We start from the raw sequence: 23,475 nt of genomic DNA on the forward strand, positions 1-23,475 counted from the left end.
TAAATTCATCAGTATGAATGCTCTCGACCTATGAAATTACTGACTTGTTCTGATATCTGTGTGGTTTAGGTTGGACTCTTTTAAACTATTTTGGTGGTTAATTTTTTTTTATTTATGATTGAATGTAGTTACCAAATCCTATTTTACTAACCATTGTTGCTGTCCAATATTTTTGTTAAATGTTTTGTGCAAGATCAATTATAAGCAACAAATGCATTTTCTACACCATCCATAGAGAAATACAGCAGGCATATGGTAAAACACAAAGAGGAAATTAAACCTTGAATTTTGACACGTGAACAGTGTATTTGTGCAATACTAAAGTTAATGTTGAAATATATTCTTATGCTTGTAATTTTTTTCCTCATGAGTTTCAGTTTGCAATGCAGACTATGATTTTTTTTCTGTTTAAATAACATGTTTGTATTACTCTTAGGCTGGAACAAACAAGACTTCAAAGCATACCCCAAAGGCACTGTACTGTATATGAGCAGGAATTTAATTTGGTTACCCCTAAATGCACACACACACATTGCCAACTGTGGTGATTTATTATCTATTTACTGGCTTCATTTTTAAATAGGTTGTGTGTGGTTTTGCTGACTTTCAATATGTTCTTTAAATTTGTGTACTGTAACCTTTATGTTCATGTTCATATTTATGGGTATATTTAGGTTTTTGAGCCTTTTATATCCCATTTTTCATCATTTATAGAAGTCTATTTCAATACCTGAACAATATTTGGTGCATATATAAAATGTACAGTATGTCCAGCACATAACTTTTCCCACAAAAAGGTGTGATTTGTACTAGTAAAATATTGAAGGTGAAAAAGAAGAATTATCTTGGAAACAAACACAAAGACAGAGATCACTCCAAAAGTGATCACATTGTATTCAGGAAGCCTACAACATATACATATAAATCCATTAAAAAGTCAAAACTAGGGTGTTGTACCGTGTTAGCCATTATGGATGTAATGAGTAGTCAAGAGAAATGACACGTTTTATTGGCTAACTAATGCAAGCTTTCGAGGCAACTCGGGCCCCTTCTTCAGGCAAGATGTAATAGAGAGACTGGAATTCATTCTGTTTATGTAGACACTAGGACAGATACAGCATTGGAAAACCTTTAAGTGAGACATCTTAGGCCGGGGTTATACTTCATGAGACGCAATGCGTGCAGCAGCGGACGCAAGCGTTGTACTGTTTATACTTGCGTACATACTTTACGTACATCTGGAGGAATCCACCAGGTGGCAGTGCGAGATATTATCACTGTGAGAACATGTTCGGCTTCTCTGTGTTGTGAATTGCCTAGAACACCCATTAAATTCCAATGACACCTTACCGCAATGTCTCTGAAAAGGATGTTAATTGATTAAATCCATCAATCCAGGGACGTGTCCATTTCAGCAAGCATTGGGCACGAGTGAGAAACAATCCCTGGATGGGGCCTCAGCTCATTGCAAGGTGAATACAAGTGCTTACATACACCAGCGTCATTTTAGCTGCAGCAAATCTGCATATCTTTGGAAGGAAACTGGAGCACAGTGTGGAATCCAAGCAGGGGATACCAGCGTTGTGACTCCCTGTGAGACAGCAGTGCTACCGCTCCACCACCGTGTTACCCCCATGTATGTAATTATTAACAGTATTCATTATTTAAACAAAATTAACTATTTATCTGTAAAATGTAACATACTCACTTTAATGCATTTCATCATGAAAGTGATATCAAGTATAAATCTAAAGATTCTAAATGTGCAGGAATATCATACATTTAATGTGTTCTGTGTGGTAATCTATTGCTGCTTGCCATAGCGATTAAAAACTGGAATGACGTTTACAACGGTCTGCTTTAATGATAAAGTAAACTACGAGGTTAAAGTGGACATTTCGAAATTAGAGCCGAAATTTCCACTTTAATCACAAAATAAAGGTTTTCACCAAGTCCTTAATTTTTTTCCCAGAGGCTCAAGTACAGCGCTGTACGTTATGTTGCTGTTGTGAAGTTGCAAAAAAAAAAAGACGGCACAAAAGACGGTATGTGAGACTTTTAAAATGTATCGTGTCATTACGATAGGGAATATGCAACGCTTGAATATAAAAGCACCACGAATGCATCTGTATGTTGGCATTTTGCTTCACCACATTCGAACCATACATTAAACATCGAAGTGCGCACATCGATCTCGTAGGATCCACAAAGCGGCTTTCTGTCACATGTAGATAGTAAACAGAGACTCTGATATCACATTCCGACTTTTAGAACACTGCGCCCCCCACCACCCCCCCCGACTTTTTGCTGGTACTGCAACTCGCGCACGCGTTGCGTTAATTTCTGAGGACCTGCTCAGAGGACACGTGAAATGAACGCTGGGAACGTGTGGCAGCCATGATGCGGGAGCGTACGCATTCTGAGCGTAAAGTATAAACTGGCCCTTAGATGTAAAAAATTAATAGACCCGTCAAGGCTAAGATTCATTTAGTGAGAGATGAGAGCAAATGTATAGTTAAGATGTTTTGATAAGATAACTGTGCAAAACAGTCTTTTGAAGTTTTTGATGGCTTTTTCCATACAAAGTGGATTGGTAGTCAGGTTGTCTTGGACAGTCAGAAAGATGTAAACAATCCTCATATCTGGCCATAAAACTCATGTCACAGTGCATATGGGCAACTTTAAAACAAAGCAAGAGAGAAAAGAATGGGAAGTTAAACTTATGCTAAAATTTAACACATTACAACATGGTTTAAATAGAGACAAGAGTTTTATAACCAGATATGAGGATTGTTCGCTGACTGACATCTCTTTGACTGACCCATAAAACCTGACTACAGATCCACATTGTATGGAAAAACAAATCAAAAACGTCAAAAGACTTTGTTGGACAGTTTTCTTATCAAAAGATCTTGACCATACATTGTTCTCCTCTCTCGCTAAATGAATCTTAGCCTGGAGAGTTCTATTAATTTTTTACATCTAAGATGTCTCACTTAGGGTGTACTCAAACTGGTTATTCGTTATGTGCCTGAGCATGCTTATCCGCATGTAACCCCACAAAGTCTAGTTTGTTTGACTATTGCGATCCCTCTGTGTCAGGTCAACTGTACCGCGGCCTTGCCCACAGGTGGGCCCGAACACGGTTCAGTAGCATTCTGGAACAACTTGATCGCTAAATGTGCCTGAGCACAGAAAACAGACATGACGTCAATGATGTGACAAGTCAGATATTGCAATTCTCATTTCATTCAATGCATTTTTGAGTTAAAAACGCATAAACATGAATTGTAGTTTGCAAGAAAAGCTGCAAATTCCTCCCTCATCATTTGTTACCGTAAAAATCTTCTCATATGTGCAGCATGATTAACAGCAAAATGCTGCATTGCACACTCAATAAATCTGTAAGAGGATAGTGTGTTATCCTGTCATACACAAATCTGGAACAACCACAAAATACGAAAAATTGTTTTTACGTGCATGCTGTCAATCCGTGTTCGGATCTTGTTTTGGCTTTACATGAAGTTACATGTCGATGACGAAAGCATGCCCAGACCCAGAACATTAAATGCAGTGTGACTGCAGGCCAGCGGAAGAGTAGGGAGGGGGGACAGTTGCACTTGGGCACAGTTCGGAACAAACGTGCCTAGTGTGAGTACACCCTTAAAGGTTTTCCAATGCTGTATCTGTCCTTGTGTCTATATCAACACAGGGAATTCCAGTTTCTGTATTGCATCTTGCCTGAAGAAGGGGCCTGAGGTGTCTCGAAACCTTGCATATTGTAATCTTTTTAGTTAGCCAATAAAAGGTGTCCATTTGCTTGACCTCTCGTTAAAGTCAAAACTAAAATTCTAACTTTGTCACAAATCTTTCCCTTTGTGTTATATGTATATACAAGCATTTGCCAAGTGCAAAACCTGTTCCTCTAAGGCCAGTTTCATCAAAAGTCACTAGGCCTGTCATTTTAGCCAAAAAACTGAGATTTAAAATTTTATTTAAAAAAATGTACATTTTACATATATTTAAATGAGGGTAAGGGGTGGTGGTTTGATTGAACACATTTTTTAGACTGTGATTGCCTGTCAGATCTTTAAAGGAAGAAAGTGTGTGCAACTTGTAAGGAGAGAATTAACATACTGTTCTGTAAATTAATTATTTAAGTAAGAGCACTTAAACAAGAATAAAGTACTTATTTGTTCTCATTACTGGCAAATGTCTTAACAGTATATTAAAAAAAGTTTAATTAAATTGTTAATGGAATTTTCCTGAACTATGTAAGTTGCCACGAACACTCTGGCTGGACTTGCACTGCACCATGCTATGAGCAGAGTGCACCATGGCTTGAAGGACACTGAAGAGAAACCAATACATAAACCATCTTGGGACTACTTAGGATTTGTACAGTGGTGTGAAAAACTATTAGCCCCCTTCCTGATTTCTTATTCTTTTGCATGTTTGTCACACAAAATGTTTCTGATCATCAAACACATTTAACCATTAGTCAAATATAACACAAGTAAACACAAAATGCAGTTTTTAAATGATGGTTTTATTATTTAGGGAGAAAAAATCCAAACCTACATGGCCCTGTGTGAAAAGTAATTGCCCCTGAACCTAATAACTGGTTGAGCCACCCTTAGCAGCAATAACTGCAATCAAGCGCTGCGATAACTTGCAATGAGTCTTTTACAGCGCTCTGGAGGAATTTTGGCCCACTCATCTTTGCAGAATTGTTGTAATTCAGCTTTATTTGAGGGTTTTCTAGCATGAACCGCCTTTTTAAGGTCATGCCATAGCATCTCAATTGGATTCAGGTCAGGACTTTGACTAGGCCACTCCAAAGTCTTCATTTTGTTTTTCTTCAGCCATTCAGAGGTGGATTTGCTGGTGTGTTTTGGGTCATTGTCCTGTTGCAGCACCCAAGATCGCTTCAGCTTGAGTTGACGAACAGATGGACGGACATTCTCCTTCAGGATTTTTTGGTAGACAGTAGAATTCATGGTTCCATCTATCACAGCAAGCCTTCCAGGTCCTGAAGCAGCAAAACAACCCCAAACCATCACACTACCACCACCATATTTTACTGTTGGTATGATGTTCTTTTTCTGAAATGCTGTGTTCCTTTTACGCCAGATGTAACGGGACATTTGCCTTCCAAAAAGTTCAACTTTTGTCTCATCAATCCACAAGGTATTTTCCCAAAAGTCTTGGCAATCATTGAGATGTTTCTTAGCAAAATTGAGACGAGTCCTAATGTTCTTTTTGCTTAACAGTGGTTTGCGTCTTGGAAATCTGCGATGCAGGCCGTTTTTGCCCAGTCTCTTTCTTATGGTGAAGTCGTGAACACTGACCTTAATTGAGGCAAGTGAGGCCTGCAGTTCTTTAGACGTTGTCCTGGGGTCTTTTGTGACCTCTTGGATGAGTCGTCTCTGCACTCTTGGGGTAATTTTGGTTGGCCGGCCACTCCAGGGAAGGTTCACCACTGTTCCATGTTTTTGCCATTTGTGGATAATGGCTCTCACTGTGGTTCGCTGGAGTCCCAAAGCTTCAGAAATGGCTTTATAACCTTTACCAGACTGATAGATCTGTTACTTCTGTTCTCATGTGTTCCTGAATTTCTTTGGATCTTGGCATGATGTCTAGCTTTTGAGGTGCTTTTGGTCTGCTTCTCTGTGTCAGGCAGCTCCTATTTAAGGGATTTCTTGATTGAAACAGGTGTGGCAGTAATCAGGCCTGGGGGTGGCTACGGAAATTGAACTCAGGTGTGATACACCACAGTTAGGTTATTTTTTAACAAGGGGGCAGTTACTTTTTCACACAGGGCCATGTAGGTTTGGATTTTTTTTCTCCCTAAATAATAAAAACCATCATTTAAAAACTGCATTTTGTGTTTACTTGTGTTATATTTGACTAATGGTTAAATGTGTTTGATGATCAGAAACATTTTGTGTGACAAACATGCAAAAGAATAAGAAATTAGGAAGGGGGCAAATAGTTTTTCACACCACTGTATATGTTTTCTGTCTTTCTGAATCTACCTGTACTGTTCTGTTGAACTCTTGATTAGATAGCTAGTTTGTATCAAGCCTAACTGTAATGGTAGACTTTTCTGATCTGGTTTACAATGTTTTCTCTGCCTTTTAATAATTTTCCTAATTGCTCAAATATACTTAATGTATTTATTTTATTTTTAATTGATTTGAATAAAGGATCATACTAAATGTGGACGAATCTCTAATAGGTCATTGAAATACAACACAGTACACTTATTTGTCCCATTTGTGAAACAGATAAAATCTTGGAATGTCCATCTTTATAAACTATAAAGAAGAGACTGGCAATGAAATAAAGTGCAAGTGCATCCAGAGCGAACTGAACATAAGCATCAAAAACTGTTGTTTGTAATGTGTTTTACAGATCACAACTGTTTCATTGTGGGTTCTTCTCCATGCATTTTGGGCAGCCTCACAGTGTATGACGTGTATTAAAAGATGTATAGCCCATTGCGTGTGCTTCTGTGCTTTCTCTGTGATTACAACAATTTGCTTGTTTAGAGAAACTAGAATTTTATAAAGCCAGCATTTAATCGCTAGCCGTGATGTGAATTTGCCCTTGGGATTAATAAAGTATCTATCTTATCTATCTAGAATAGACAGATGCATTGCACTGAGTGTTGTGTGCCTCTTTAGTTGTATGATTGTAGAAGGTTACAAGTAGTGTCTAACTTTTGAGTTTGGGTGTAATTACTAGAAGGTATTTGGCTTAAACACAGTTTCAAATATTGAGAACTATCCAAACTGCTGTAGTCATTTTATAATAGTAATGGGTTGAGCCAGGACCAGAGCATGGTTAATGAACAATATGGGAGTTCAAAATGAAGGTGTTCATGAAAAAGCAAGAGTCTTGTGCAGGGTGGCAGACACAAGCACATCCAGGTAAAATAACTGGCCATTCCTGAACAGGGAGATCCTGTCTTAGTGAATGTTACCCAAATGTACTAATTAAACCTTTTGTTACTTTTTACCACCTAATTTTAAACTGTGGTATTGGTAATCTGTATAATTGTCTGTCTTAGTTTTCAGAGTGAGGAATGTAGAGTTTTGGTGCACTTTCATGGCTGATTTGTTTTGGTTGTATTTCAGCTGCAAGTGTGGAGCTGGAGAACAGCAATGAACACAAAAGCCTTGAGAACAGTAATCGCACAAAGAATTAGCATGCAGCTGAACAAGTTTCCAAGAGGCTGAATGCTTCCTTTCACTGCACATCATCCCTATCTGCACTTTTATGATGGTTGAGCAACATGTCAGCCTCATCTGGAACATCATGTGTAAAGTGATGGTAGAGACGATCCTCCATTGGGTTTAGGAGCCAAGTTCTTGTCTCTCCTGGGCAGTATGGGCTGTCTTCCTAGTTTCTGCAACCTCTCCCGGAGGGTGAAATTCCTACTCTTCATTGGCATCTTTGTGGTTTTCCTGACATGGATCTCTTCTTTAGGCAGTCTTGGTGAAATTCGAGATGCTACACAGCTTGTAAAAGAGCTGTCCCTGACAAGGAAAGTTCAGCACACAGGCCTGTTCAGAGCAAATAATGTTCAAAGTGTTGAGCCTTTGGCTGTTACCACTGCAGTTCCGCTGCAGTCCTGTCCCCTGCAGTCACCTTACCTGAGTAAGTAGTTTGTCTACATTTGTAATACATCGTTTTTTTTCAAGATTGACCTCATCTGTTTGACATCTTCCTGTTTTCTCCAGGCCGATAGAGTAAGCGCATTTGCTGATTCCTCAAAGCTAAGCCAATGTTGAATGTTGCGGGAATTGCCAGGAAGACCACAAAACAATATTATCACAATAATTTGGTATTTTATGATCATATTGCAAATTTTTAAGTCTTGCAACATATTAAGAAGAGCTTGAATTTCAGTGCATGCATTGAGGGAGTTGTATCTTTTTGTTTTGATTTTACATAAAGCAGCCAAACAAGAAGGGTTTTCTTTTTGTCAGTTGTTCCCCATTATGGTGAACTCAGAAACAGAGCATGATGATGTGACCAGTCAGTTGTAAGCTACAACTGTCTTAGTTTGTAGTGTCTCACATTGGAGTGGGGGAATTAAATTAAACAAATGACACTGAGTTGGACTACTGGCCAATAAAAGCACAATACAGAGCTCAGACAGGGAAACTTAGCATCTGCGTTTATCCACTTAATGTAATGATTATGGTTTCAGTTGTCGGTTTGTCTACCCACTTTCTAAGCTGCCTGTTACAGCAGAACTGGGCACAAGGTAGGAACTGGTCATGGATATGGCAAAGCTCCATCACAGGGCATACTTGCGCATACCCCCACCTATACATACAGGGACAGTTTAGAGTTGCCACTTAAACTAAAGAGCACATTTTCGGGATGTGTGAGGTAAAGCTACACAGATATTCGAGTGATTGTGAAACCACTACATGTAAATGATAAATAATAAAATGAGAAATGTGAAAGAGGAAGGAGAGATTTGGAAAGCTTAAAGCCTCAGTAGCTCATGACAGTTGACATTTGAATTAATTTGACTTGTGTTTTTAATGCTGTATTCCAGTAAGTCTTTGTCAGTAGTTTCCTGCATGTGGATATATAGCACTTGATTTGTTCCCGGGGCAATTTGGCTTTTTTCAGAACCTCTTTAAATAGATGAATAGATAGATATTACGTAAATATATATATATATATATATATATATATTGTAAGAAAGGCACAGACTTGACACGGGAGGCACATATAAAAAAAAAAAGACTTTTATTTTTCTTTAGCTGGAGGGCACGTCTTCCCCGTAATCCCTCCAGCCGCAACACAGTCCCAAGCACTGAAACTACACCACAAAAACACTCTCTTCTTCCACCACCACCACCACAGCTTTGTCCTCCTTCCACCTGACTCTGGCCAATGAGTGGTGGGGTGCTGGCTCCCTTTTATTGGGTACCCGGAAGTGCTCCAGGTGCTTGATTGGCGACATCCGCCTGCACTTCTGGGTAAGTCGAAACCAGTGCCCAAAAGGGGCCAGCCGCTCCTGCTACAGCACCCCCTGGTGGCGCCTGCGGAACTCCACAGAGCTGCACAGAACTCCAACCCCCACAAAGCCCTGAGGGAGTCCGAGGCACTGCTGCAACCCAGGCAGGCTGCCATCTAGCGTCCAGGGGGAGATACTGGGCTTCCCACCCATGTCCCCGGCCATCCGTCACAATATATATAATGTATGGAAGTGGAAGTTTGTGATACAGTTTGCATATTTGTAGCTAGAGATCCACAAAGGGAGAAAGTGAATTGCGTATCTTAAAATAGTTTTTTATTCCTAAGCTTTTGTCAACCTGTCAGGTGTCATCATCAGAGGAAAATGGTTACACATACAGGAATCAAAGGCTATATAGCAGGTGAAGTGTGGGGGGGATGGATTCATAAGTTGGGGTTCGGAAGGTGTTGGTCATCAAGTCTTTTTTATTATTTATTTGGATTTTCTTCTTTTTAAGCCTGCATATGCTGAGTTCAAGTCCAAGTGTCCGTTAATGGCGTTTTCATTAAAGAGCCAATATTCAGCCAGCTCTGGCCTTGAATTTTACTTTCACAGTGTCCTCCCAGTTAAATGTGTGTCCGGTGGAACTGGTATATGTGTAAACTGGAGACCTTGGGTCTTTCCTTCTGATGGCACTGCATTGTTCTTGCATACGTGTTGCGAGTGTTACAGATGATTGTCCCATGTATACTGCTAGGCATGCATTACATGGGATGCTGTAAACTGTGTTTCATGTCTCTGGAGTGAATGTTTTTCTTTTTTATCTTGTGGTATTGAAAAATACAGTTGGTAAAGTGTTTGCCAGTTTGTGCGTTATCTTGATCCCAGATCTGGACAGGACACATGCTATACTTTCTGACACGCCACAATAAGAAGGGAGCGTGTGGTAAGTGTGGTGAAGGACTAAGTTGAGTCGAGTGCTTGCTGAGATCTGGAGCGTCTCATATACAGACATTGTTCAATTACTGTGTTGGGGTAGCCATTTGATGTTAACAGACAAAAAGATTACGTCTTTCATTCTTTTCGTCTGCAGCCCTGTTCATCTGGTCTGGTCCAATTTTGAAGTGCCCAAAAACTAACTAGCACTGTATACAGTGGCACTCTTTGGAATTATTTTTCCCTAAAGTAAAAACATTTGCTGACTCACTTCATTCTTTCAAAAGACAACACAAAACATCTGTTCAGGAAGGCATTTAACTAACACTGACATTTTTCACTTTCCTCTCAGTTCAACCCCTCTGCCCCGTTTCATATGATGGGACTTTGTGTCATAAATAGTGTTATTTGTTGTCTAGCATTGTGTATTTTTATTTCAGTTTATTGGTTTCTTGTGCTAAAACAGAACTTTATTTTTATTTGTGGTTTCATGCTTTTATGCTAGCTCATATCCAGTGTTTCTTATTGAACTTTACCAGCTCTTCTAACTCTATTGTGCCTTCACATTTTTGTGAAGCACTTTGAGTACTGAGAAGACTATATGAATAAACTCATCTCGGATTTGCAGTGCCTGCATTTGCTAAGTCCTACAGGTTGGTATACACTTCATAATGCATGCAGCAACATACAACACACTGAAAGCAGTGCATTTTATTACTGTCTGCGTTAAAGCAGTGCAAACCAACAGATGGCATTTAGTAAACATTAATATGGCCTCTCAGATACCCATACAAAAACATGGCCCAGGCACAAAAACACATCCTTGATACTTTTCCTGAGTCTCTTGATGACGTGTCACAGAAAAATACTGCAATGCTTAGCAGATGTAATCAACAATAGAGTTGGTGTGGAGAGATGTCTGACCATTACTTAGCCGCATGGATTGGGAGAATCCTCAGACATGATTAAATTTTGATCAGTGATACAAAGCACACTGACAGAAAGAACTTCTGCACAGATGTGGTTTTTGGATAATGAATGCTGCATTAAAGACAGATTGTGTTTCATCTCAAGCGAAATCTTTTTATAAATTGATAATGCTAGTGAACATTCAAATAAGCTCCGATGTGCTTGGCATTACGAATTCTGACTTAAAGGCAGGAGTTCCACAGCGCTTTCATGAGTTTTCTCCTTTGTAGCTTTGGGGTAGCTTTTGCATTGCACAGCACGTGGAAGTAGAAATAGCATCAATAAGCAATTCCTTGTGCAGAGGTAAACTCAAATCACACTTTACACTTCGGTTTTGGACAATCTCTGACAATCATGTAGTGTGACATTGCCAGGGACTCGGGCATAGTGGTCAGTGACAAGCCACAGGTTTGATGCTGTCTTAAGTCACTAAAGTGGATTCCAGTGCAGACAAAAGTTGACACACGAGAAATGTGAAAGAGGCGATTCAATCATTCTGATTTGCAACATAGGGACAGGCTCCTGTGTATGGGAAACAACCAAGGAAAGCTCAGCCAGAAGTACAATGCAATGCGTGTGTGTGTATGAGTGAGTGAGTGAGTGAGTGAGTGATGCTCAGCCACAAGTACATTATGCACAGTGCCAACCAAACAATACGAGCTTAATCAAACCTACAAGAAAAAGAAGAACAGGGTAGAGTGGTGATGGCCTCGATAAATGAAGGAAAATGGGTGTAGTGGACTTTGCAAATCGAGGAGAGCTGTGTGAAACTTTAGAGCCAACCCAAAAATCTTCATGTTGATTGGTTACCTAAATGTGTCAAGTAGGGGTTCTGATCTAAATTGGCGATTTTCATTAAAAAATACTTAGTCACAAAAATCGACCTTTTCAGGCCGTCTTATTTAGATGCAGTGCTCCTTCGTGCAAGATATTATGGTAGTTGAGCTGGCGGCATGTCTTTTTTTTTTTTTGGCAGCAAACTTCCTGCAGTGTAAACAAAAGAGTTGAGGCTTGTTTTACATTTACTTTACGTTAAAGAAAGTGGAGCAATAAACTGAGAAAACAGAATCAGAGGGGTCATTTTGGGCAATTAGACAAATGGCAAGAAAGGGTACTTTAAGTAATTTAAACCTTTTTATTTTAGCCTTTAAATTAAAACAGACACTGTTTGAGTTTGGACAGCAGATTTATTTTAATTGAGGCATCTTACATTTTTAGTTAAAAAAGGAAAAGATAAAAGACAAATTTGAAATTGCTGCTTAGTAAACATTAGGCTTGTTAGCTTAACAGCAAAATGCATCTTTTACTTATAAACATGTTTTAAGGATGTTAGTCTCGTGTCTTCTTGATAAACAACTTATGAACATTTGAACTACTTTTTTTTATTAAGCTTTTTTTTACAGAATTATATATTACAGAAATATTACAGAAAAAATAAACAATATGACAGCTTGTAATTATAAAAAGCATTTTATTTTCATCTTTGACATATGTATTATGGATACATTTTTTTGTACATATTTTATTAAAGTATGCATTTTAAGGAAATGTTATTTATTTTGGTATTTTTATGATCACTGAACAATAAGCTTAATAAAAATGAACATTTACCACCTGTGGTCTGTAGTTTAACTATAAAAATACACTTTAATATAAAACAAGACTTCTGTTTGTCTGGTTATTCAAGAGATTAGCGTTAAAAGATTTTAAAGGGATAAAGGGAAAGAAAATCCGTATTGGCCTTAAAAAAAAAAAAAAAAAACTTGATCGGAGCATCCCAAATCTTGTAATGTGTTCATGGAGCAGTAGGAAATCTGAAACAGTGCTGACAAGTCGTGGGGCAGACTTGTCACTTGTCATCCCTGCTATTTCTAGTTCTGTAATCTGACATCCTCAGAGCAGTGAGATCCACCACCTGTAGTCATTAAGTGTGACATACTCCTGACCTCGAAGTTGTGTAATGTTATGCCAGCCTTTAAGGCCCACGGCAAGTGAGAAACTAAATGTAAATGGTGTCAGCTCTATGTTAAGCAAGGGTCATATTTTTTCTGAGTGTAGGTAGTCAGCTGATAGGTTTTCTTGTGAACTGATGGCTTGGGTATTTGGTGGTGGTGGGGAGGGCATTGGGGTCACAGTAGCTGTGACACTTTTTTGTTTTTTCTTCACTGCACTAGTATTCAGTAGAGTACAAATGTAGGTGCAGTCCCATAGGACAGTGGAGCAGCTCAAGATGGAGCTCAGCCTGCAATCCTTTTTGTCAAGTGTATTAGACTAGTAGTGAAGCCTACTTGCTGCAGTGAGCCTATTAGTCCTCTACCATTTTTTGGCTTTTTTATGCTGTTGGTGTATGCAAGCATTTTCTCTGATGCTATCCCATAATGTATTTGTGCAAGCACTTGACAAGTTTATTTCTTCAATGTACACCTTTGTGTGTTTATATTTCCAGGGGGAGCTATTGCCCTGTCTTTCAGGCCATCATTGACTCTTCATGATGTGGAGATTGAAAACCCAGAGGTATCAAATGGGCAATACCAACCAAAGGAGTGCCACCCTTTGCAGAGTGTTGCTATTCTCATCCCACACCGGAACAGAGAAAAGCATCTTCTCTACCTGCTGCAGAATTTGCACCCTTTCTTGCAACGGCAGCAACTACACTATGGCATATATGTTATCCACCAGGTAATTTCTGAAGGGGAATATGTGGATCGGGAAATTGTGAAGTATGTCTTGTGGTGGGTGGTTTTTTTTTTTTTTGGAAATATTGGTTTAGAGGTGATACCTCTGTTTGGGTTGTCTGCTAACCAAGACTGGTTCTGAATATTCGAAGAGACTATTAGGATTCCATCTTACTTCAAAGTTTTTGTTTTGTTCCAGGCTGGTCATGTCACTTTCAACCGAGCCAAGCTACTTAATGTAGGCTACCTAGAGGCTTTGAAGGATTTTGAGTGGGACTGCTTTATTTTCCATGATGTTGATCTGGTGCCTGAAAATGATTACAACCTGTACCAGTGTGACCGCCAGCCCAAGCATCTGGTGGTGGGAAGGAATGCTACAGGATATAGGCAAGTCCAGAGCCAAGACCGCATGAGCCTATCTGTGGGCAAAGTTAATATAAGCTGAACAGGATCCTGAAACAAAATAATTCAGTCATCTGCTGAAGTTAGCAGAGACTGTTACAGTCAGAGCTCCTTATTTATGGAGCTTTAGTTTACTTAACTAGCATTTTAGATAAATAATTTATTTTTCTAAACAGGTTGCGGTATAAAGGATACTTTGGGGGTGTTACTGCAATGACAAGAGAGCAATTTTTAAAAGTGAATGGATTTTCCAATACATACTGGGGCTGGGGTGCAGAAGACGATGACCTCAGGATAAGGTAAGTGTTTTTCTTTTTATTTTTTATTAATTTTTGATCCTACATTCTAAAGTACAAATTCTGGTCTCAAAGCAGAACTGAGAGGAATAGTGGCATAGTTATTTTGGTTGGTAAAGGCTTCGGTATTATTTATAAACTGTGCTTATTATATCAACTGTACCAATACGTTTAACAGCACATTCAGTCAAAAAAGATTGTAGTGTGAGCGGATGTCTGCACGGCGGCCTTTCTGTGCGACTCGACATTGGTGGTAAATGTTTTGTGTTATTGTCTGTGTTCTACTGATGTTTCATTGCCTGAGTGTTCTTGTATTGTATGATCGTAAAATTCTTCTACAATGCTAAAAATGGAACAAAACAACACTAGACGCAACGGTCCTGAAAAGCATGTGAGAGTTCCACTTACTTTGCAGAGTGGGCCACGGGACCTTGGACCAGCGTGGGACTGCTAGTCTGTGGAAGTTCACCTGAAAACAGTGTAACCTAACCCGAAAGCACAGAAAGGGGGCAGACATTCATACTAAGCTAAGAGTAAATCCAGCAAGACCCGCTGTCCAGTTGCTTCTACTAGTAAATACGTGATCTTTGCACAATAAAATGGATTATTTAAAGGGACATGAAGGACTGTTGTGCTTTGATTTTTACTGAAACTTGGTTGTACAAAGGCATTGTGGACTCGGCAGAGCAGCTGGACGGTAAGAAATGAGGTGTGCATTTATATCAACAATGAGTGGTGCACAAATGTTACAGTAGTCTCTAGATACTGTTCGGCTATGGTGGTGTTTACAGCAGGGGTGATAACAGTTTAGACCATGTTTACACCAGCATTAAAGACGCTTACCGAGCTAAGCCCCATCCCCACTTCAGTAACTCCGACCAAATCCCTGTGAAAATGATCCCAGCCTACAGTTCTCTGCTCAAACACACTAAACCGGTCCAGAGAGACATCAGGGTGTGTCCTGAGGGGGCGGTCTCAGCACTCCAGGACTGTTTTGAGTGTACTGACTGGTCATAGTTTAGAGAGGCTACTACTCCAGTGGGCTGCATTGATGTAGAGGAATACACAGCAGGCTATACAGGTATTCTTCGACTTACGACCTATGTGTCGTACGACCATTCGATTTACTACCCTACTGCATCTCACGGGCAAACAACAGTTTTCACCACGCCAGCTGCATATACCATGACTCATTAATCTCAATCTCATTTTATTACCTGCAGTAGATTTGATTACGTTCAGTTACATCTGCCTTGCAATTACAAGAAAAAAGGCAATTGATCTCAACACAAAAATACAACAACAACAACATTTATTTATATAGCACATTTTCATACAAATAATGTAGCTCAAAGTGCTTTACATGATGAAGAAAGAGAAAAGAGACAAAGTAAGAATTAAAATCAGAGAACACTAATTAACATTAATTAAATTAATGTTAAGGTCTGATTACAAGGGAGGACAGAAAAAACAAAAAACACTCCAGACGGCTGGAGAAAAAAAATAAAATCTGCAGGGGTTCCAAGGCCACAAGACTGCCCAGCCCCCTCTAGGCATTCTGCCTAACAGAAATGATCAGTCCTCATTGTATTCAGGGTTCTCTTAGAAGAACTTGATGATGACGGTCACGTGGACTTCTGGCCTTTAATCCTTCAATGTAAGGACATCATGGTGCTTTGATTAGGTGGTGGTTGCGCAGGTCACCACCACAGAAAACCGGAAGAAGAACAGAAGAGTGAGGCTAGTACGGATTTTGGAGCCACCATGAATAGTTATGATAATTAATTAAATATACAGAGCATCAGGATTAAATTAAAATGAAGTTATGAGAAAGCCATGTTAATGTATTGTGTTTTTAGCAGTTTTTTTTTAAAGCGCTCCACCGTATCAGCCAGGCGAATTACTATTGGTAAACTGTTACAGTTTTTAGGTGCATACTGTAGCAGCAGAAGGCCGCCTCACCACTTCTTTTAAGTTTAGCTCTTGGAATTCTAAGTAGACACTCATTTGAGGATCTAAGGTTACGATTTGGAATGTAAGATGTCAGACACTCTGATATATAAGATGGAGCGAGATTATTTACGGCTTTGTAAACCATAAGCAGTATTTTAAAGTCAATCCTGAATGACACAGGTAGCCAGTGTAGTGACATCAAAATTGGAGAAATGTGCTCAGATTTTGTTTTCATAGTTAGGATTCTAGCAGCTGTATTCTGCACTCGTTGCAATCGATTAATGTCTTTTTTGGGTAGTTCTGAGAGGAGTGTGTTACAGTAATCTAGTCTACTGAAAACAAAAGCGTGAATTAAGTTCTCAGCATCTTTCAATGATATAAGAGGTTTAACTAACAAAAATGAAGGTGATCAAGCAGAATGGTGGGTTAAAGGAAAGTGAATGTGATCACTTGTGCCTATAAGTTATCCCGTTGTAACTGATGTTCACTGCACTTGCTGTACTGCTGTGCTCCAGCTTTGAATCTGGTTAACCTCTGAAGCTCACAATGTTTCACTTTTTGTGAACTGCCACAAAAGGATAATGAAATCACACAGAACTCCTTTATCTGTTAATGTTTATTGTTAACAGGCTGAAATGTTAAAACAGAAAAACAAGAGAGTGCTGAAACTCTGCTGGTTCAACTTCTCCTCTCACAGTCAACACAATGAACGCTGGGAGAGGCTCACAAATATGACGTAACATAACACAGACAAAGAAGGGATCTGTGAAGCTGTTCAAGGTTTGGCACTTATGTGAGCAACAGTAATAACAAAACTAAATAATAAAAGAAATAATTTACAAAAACGTGCTAAGAATGATGATTAAATAAAGGACATAAAACAAACAATATGGCTTAAGGGACTTATACAGTAATGTACATATTGTCATGTTTGAATACATATACTAATCCATCTTACATCTAGATAGACTGGTTTGTCAGAACTGAACGTGGTCATCAGTTGACAACTATCTATTAGCAAATAGACGTAGGATGTTACTGTCTCCAAGAGGATAACTATAAGAGCCAACCAGAAACCCTGGATGTCTGTAGAGGTCTGAAGGATTCTGAAAGTTCAGGATACTGCCTTCAGATCTGGAGACGAGGCTACTCTCAAAACTGCAAAAGTCAATCTGGCTAGGGCAATCAAGAAAACAAAGTATGCATATTCTCAAAAAAATCCAAAGGCACATTCAGAACATCAATGGTGCTCAGAGCATGTGAAGGGGCATTCAGGTCATTGCAGACTATAAACTGGTACCTTCTCTCTGAAACAGTGATGCCACCCTCCCTGACACTTTGAATAATACCTTCGCTACACGGTTTGATGCTCTGAACAGTGAGCCCACAAGGAAATCCACCCCTCTTCCACATGAGCAGGTAGTACGTCTGATCACAGCCACAGTGAGGCAAGCTCTAATAAGAGTAAACCCACACAAAGCTTCTGGTCCTGACAACACAGGAGTGTGTAGACCAGCTGGCTGACGTTCTCACTGATGTGTTTAACATCTCCCTGTGTCATTGTGTTTTAAGACCTTCACAATCCTCCTAGTTCTAATTAAATCATCTGTAACTTGCCTGAATTACTACCGCCCGTGGCACTTTTATCAGTCATCATGAAGTCCTTCAAGAAACTAGTCATGAGTCGCATCAAAGCCGCCTTCCCCAGCTCACTGGCCCCTTTCATTTTGCTTACTGACCCAACCAGTCTATCACCGATGCCATAATCACTGCGCTTCATCTGTCACTGACTTACCTGTACAAGAGGGATTCTTATGTAAGAATGCAGTTCATCGACTTCAGTTCAGCATTCAACACTACCACTCCACACAGACTGTTCACTAAGCTCAGCTGACTGGGCCTCAACACCCCCCTAGTAAATTTGATTTTAGACATCCTGACAGAATGGTCTCAGTGAGACTGCATCAGCATCAACATCTCCAGAATCATCACAGTGAGTATAGGAATACCACAGGGCTGGGTCATTAGCCCTTTGCCCTTTACACTTCTGACACATCAAACCAGATCATCTAGTTTACAGAAGACATGATGGTGGTACGTCTCGCTATACATGGAGGAGGTACCGAGAATGGCTGCCTGGTCAAATACACCAATCTCTCTCATAATGTTGAAAAGACAAAAGAGATAATAATAGACTTCAGGAAATCCAGCACTGTTCATGCACCTCTCACCATCAACAGTGCTGTTGTTGAGAAGATCAAACATCCCAAGTGCCTGGGCGTCCACATCATGGATGACCTTTCTTGGTCCCTCAACTCCGCTTCCATAACCAAGAGAGCAGGGCAGCGTCTCTACTTTTTGTGAAGACCGAAAAGAATGAGCCACCCCCCCACCGATCCTTGCCATGTTTTATAGGAGTACCATTGGAAGTCTTCTGTCTAGCTGCATCACTGTCTGGTTCAGATTGCAACACAGTACAGCGGATAGTGAAAGTAGCTGAGAAGGTTATCAGTTCACCTCTACCTCCCTTGAAAGACATTTACCAAACCTACTGCCATAACAGAGCCAGTAACTTTGTGAAAAACCATTCCCACCTGTTACACGGACTCCGCTGTCTTCTACCGTCTGGCAAACAGTATCAAAGTTTCCACTCTGGTTCTGCAAGACTGAGTAACCGTTTCATACCACAGGCCATCAGGATTCTGAATGCACAAGAAGGTCTAATTCCTGTCTAACTGGTGTCATTCCAGTGTACTACCTCAATTTATTATTTATATGCTTATCATATTACAATTTGGACTTTTTCAATAGCATCTGCACTTTATCTTCTGTTCAGTGTTACAACAGGTGCACTTATGTCCTGTTTGATAACTTTATACTTATCACTCACTCAATGTGGTTTAATGATGCAATTTGCCTTTATACAATATCTGACTTACTGTATAGTGCAATATTACTTTATTCTGGATGATTTAAATCTCTTTCACGTTACTGTTTTATGGTTGTATCACCTATTTATGATATTGTTTCTATCGTACCTTGCACCTTCTTGTATGTTGCTATATGCTGCACCAGGCCTCATGGAGATACGTTGTCTCATCTCACTATGCATGTGTACACAGCTGCTGATGACAATAAAGTAACCTTGACCATAAAGTTGTTTTTTAATTGCATCCTGCATTTGTTGTTTAAGGAAACTTTTATATCTAACAGGGAGTGTTAGCTGCACAGTTCCATGCTGGGAAACATATTGTGTGAAGGTTGCTTTGCTCATAGTACAGTACAACCTCAAAGTTACATTGGTGGCAAAATAGCCATAACACCACAAAAAACACGGCAGCATTTTATACATACAGTGGGGGAAATAAATATTGAATGCATCTCACATGAAGGCTACTCACATGAAATCCCCACCAGACATTGGCATTAAATCAAGAAATCCACAAATAGAAAGAATTCACAACATTAAAGGCCATAAATAAAGTAGGATGACACAGGAAAAAAAGTATTGAACACATTAAGAAAAAGAAGTACACCAAGGCAAGGAACCAGCTAAAATCTGTAAGTAGTTAGAAAGTAATTCCACCTCCTATCTGTGCAAAGTTATTATCGACTGGGTTAGAACATATTGATGGGCTATAAAAAGGTTTTTGCTACCAAGGTGTCACACAAGAAACATGATCGATAAAAGCAAAGAGCTCTCCCAAGACCTTTGCAACAAGATTGTTGCAAACCATATCAATGGAACTGGTTATAGACGTATTTCAAAACTTCAGAATCTTCTAGTAAGCACCACTGAGCCGAAAACATCCTCAGTGTTGCTCCAGGCAGAACCCAAGAAATACTTCTCACAGACTGATGCAGCATACATAGCATTTAAAAAAATTCAAGACTGTACAATAAACAGAAAAACAAGCAATGTACTTAATTTGTAGAAATAAAATACAGTGGTGCCTCGGTTTGCGAGCATAATTCATTCTGGAAACATGCTTGTAATCCAAAGCACTCGTATATCAAAGTGAATTTCCCCATAAGAAATAATGGAAACTCAGAAGATCCGTTCCACAACCCAAAAATATTCATATAAAAACGATTACTACAAAATATAAAGTAAAAATACATAAAACAAATTAACCTGCACTTTACCTTTGAAAGGAATCGTGGCTGGTATGAGGGAGACGAGAGAGAGAGAGAAGAGGAGGAGGAGGGTTATTGTGTAGGACGACTTTCACTCTAACTAACGGAATCCCTGCTGTCTGTTGGCTCACTGGAATCTTTTTCTTTTTGTGCGACTTTTTAAAGGAAGCCTCTCCAATGACAGTTGCTTTTGCCTCCTTTTGAGGATTTCGCAGAAATGTGACATTGCATTGTCGTTAAACAGATTTATCGCTCGCACACAAAATAAAAAAAATGCTTTACGCACACACACACACACGGTCACAATGCTATAGTAAACAGTGTCCGTTTGTACGGATGTTGACTATATGAATGAGGCACGCCGACTGAGTGGGGCCTGCCTTGTAGCTAGTGCTGCCAGGATAGGCGTCATGACCCCCCACAACCCTGTATTATATTGAATAGGTTTTAGAACGTTCTGTTCCAAAATGTCACTGGTATAGTTTAGGAAGCCCATGCCAAATGCCAATCTACCAAAAGCCTGAAGCTAAGCATGTTTGGACCTAGCCAGTACATGGATGGGAGAACATCTAGGAAAAATGTGGGTTGCTGCTGGGAGAGGTGTTGGTGAGGCTGTCAGTGGTTGCTTACCATGTGGTTTGTGTGCGGATTCCATTGCCCTACTGTAATGACAGAGACATTGTGCTGTAAACGGTGGCACTGTTTGTCCTCACAGGTGGCGCAGTGGTAGTGCTGCTGCTTTGCAGTAAGGAGACTGTGGAGCACTGTGGGTTCGCTTCCCGGTTCCTCCCTGTGTGGATAGCACTTTGAGTACTGAGAAAAGCGCTATATAAATGTAATGAATTATTATTATTACTGTTCTTTAGATGAGATGTAAAATTGAGTTCTTGACTCTCTGTGGTCATAAAAGATCTCTTGGCATCTTTAAAACAGGGTTTCTAGATAGCCAGGCCACATTGCCCACTGCAGCCTGGTCATTCTTCTCCCGTTAGGGGTTGCCACAGCGGATCATCTTGTTCCATATTTTCCTGTCCTTTGCATCTTCCTCTTTTACCCTCATCACCTGCATGTCCTCTCTCACCACATCCATAAACCTTCTCTTAGGCCTTCCTCTTGCCTGGCAGCTCTATCCTTAGCAACCTTATCTCAATATACTCATCATCTCCCCTCTGCACATGTCCAAACCAACGCAATCTCCATCTCCCATCTGTTATTGGCCAGCTATCTCTCTCAGGCTTTCACCTCTTAATAGCTAATGTGTGCTGAACATACTAATGCAAGAATGGCTGCTGTCTCCTCATCCAGGTGGATCCTGCCCATTGGTGGTAGTTGAAAGTGACTCCAAACTATCTATGGAAATCATTACCAGGGAAAACTATCAGTATTTCTTTTTAAACACCATCTATCTATTTATTGTAGTAAAGTATTATGTTGTTAACCTCGAGAATGAGCACTAAAATTCAAATATTTAGAACAAGGAAGAAGGCCAATGGTTTATACTCAACTGCAACCTAACAAGAGATCATTTTACTTAGTTTCTGTTGTAACCTAAAGTGAAAGTTAATGTGGTAAGCTATTGTGAAAAATGTGAATTTGAAGACATCCAATAAAAACCGTGCGTAAAAATGTAAATTTTCAGCTTGAAGAAAGAAAAGGAAAAATGCAGTTTTAATCAGTGTGACAGAAATAACTGAACCCCTCGTTCTTTCTTCCCAAGGCTAATATACAGTACATCTAGACTGTCCAGTTTCTGTCCATACTCCTTGACTGTGCCAGTATGGCCTACATCCTTAACTCTACATAACCAGCTGTCACTCTTTGTGCCCTGTGTATCCTAAACTTCTCATTTCCCTACTTAGGGTGGAACTTCAGAGGATGAAAATTGTGCGGCCTCCACCTGAAGTGGCCCGGTATACCATGATTTTCCACACAAGAGACAAAGGCAATGAAGTGAACAAAGACAGGTGAACTGAAAGATATCTGAAGGCTATTTGTTTTCTACAAAACAGCGGTTAACTGTTGAATTCCTTTTTGCATTGCAGAATGCGCCTCCTGAACCGAACACCTAGAGTGTGGAAAACCGATGGCTTGAACTCGTGTTCCTACAAGAAGCTGTATGTGGAGAAGCAGCAGCTCTACATCAACGTCACTGTGGACATTGGCCGCCCTTCCCTGTGGCATAACTAACTTTTAGGCAGAGAAGGGAGTGTGCCACGTAAGAGAGAAACAGACTGATGAAAGCTCACGCATCTAGTATGCAACCCATTTAGCAACTTACTTCCAGTTATTAATTGTACTCTTTCTGTGGTGATGTCTGCTTACTTGAACCCCTGAAACCACAAGACAAGGGGGCTGAGATATACAGAAGGTTGAACGTCATGTAGTTTGTTAGACTGGGACCATTTCCAAACAATGCATGAATGTATAATATTTATATAGGATCAGAGACTTGCCTTGTGCACTGGTGACTGTCTTTATAGTCACTGAAGGACAACCTAAGACGTTTTAGGACATTTGCCCAAATCTGGGATGTTGATTCAGATATTTTTGTTTTAGAAATGTTTCTTTAAAAAAAAAGAAAAAAAATCTAAATAAACCTCAGATGTCCAAGTCGTTTTTAATTTTAACAAAGAAACTTTACATCAGTAATAAGATAATCCTGACACTTGCAATACAGTAGAACCTCAACTTTACCCAAATTGGCAAAAGAACATACAAATAAAATGGAAGGTAAAGAATGCAATAATTGAAACGATGTAGCTTCATGGGTGATTTTGTTCCTTTTTCCTCTCATCCCATTGATCTGTCTCCCACTGTTTCCCATATACTTGCACATTCAGACAGCAGTGTTAGGAAGGAGGAAGCACCCACTGGCTACTCTCACCAGTGCAAAATGAATCCCTAACCCTAACCCTAACCACCTAATTTCTTCCTATGGTTCATCCACGGGCCCCTCTTGCTCTCTCACACTAAGGGTGGCACAAACAGGTGTGAGGAAGAGTGAAATTCAGGCTGCTTGTACACTCATCTGGTCCCATCTACAGCAGGATAAGAAAAAGCAAGATGTGTACTCTCACACTGTCTCAATCGGGCATACAGTGGTGTGCAGACAAAGGAGTCT

At 39.8% G+C, this 23,475-nt stretch overlaps 1 protein-coding gene across 1 annotated transcript in view; it reads left to right on the plus strand.

Moving 5' to 3' along the window:
• The window catches only part of b4galt4 (UDP-Gal:betaGlcNAc beta 1,4- galactosyltransferase, polypeptide 4), a 32,416-nt gene extending 9,307 nt beyond the window's left edge, over nt 1-23,109 (plus strand). Inside the window, exons 2-7 of the mRNA XM_039744074.1 lie at nt 7,143-7,665; nt 13,338-13,570; nt 13,766-13,953; nt 14,145-14,267; nt 22,214-22,318; nt 22,397-23,109. Coding sequence (XP_039600008.1) covers nt 7,395-7,665; nt 13,338-13,570; nt 13,766-13,953; nt 14,145-14,267; nt 22,214-22,318; nt 22,397-22,541 — 1,065 coding nt within the window. The 5' untranslated portion in view covers nt 7,143-7,394 and the 3' untranslated portion in view covers nt 22,542-23,109. The remainder of the gene's footprint in view (nt 1-7,142; nt 7,666-13,337; nt 13,571-13,765; nt 13,954-14,144; nt 14,268-22,213; nt 22,319-22,396) is intronic.
• The last annotated feature ends 366 nt before the right edge of the window (nt 23,110-23,475 follow it).

Source organism: Polypterus senegalus, chromosome 2, assembly GCF_016835505.1.
Source record: "Polypterus senegalus isolate Bchr_013 chromosome 2, ASM1683550v1, whole genome shotgun sequence".
Classification (NCBI taxonomy): Eukaryota; Metazoa; Chordata; class Cladistia; order Polypteriformes; family Polypteridae; genus Polypterus; species Polypterus senegalus.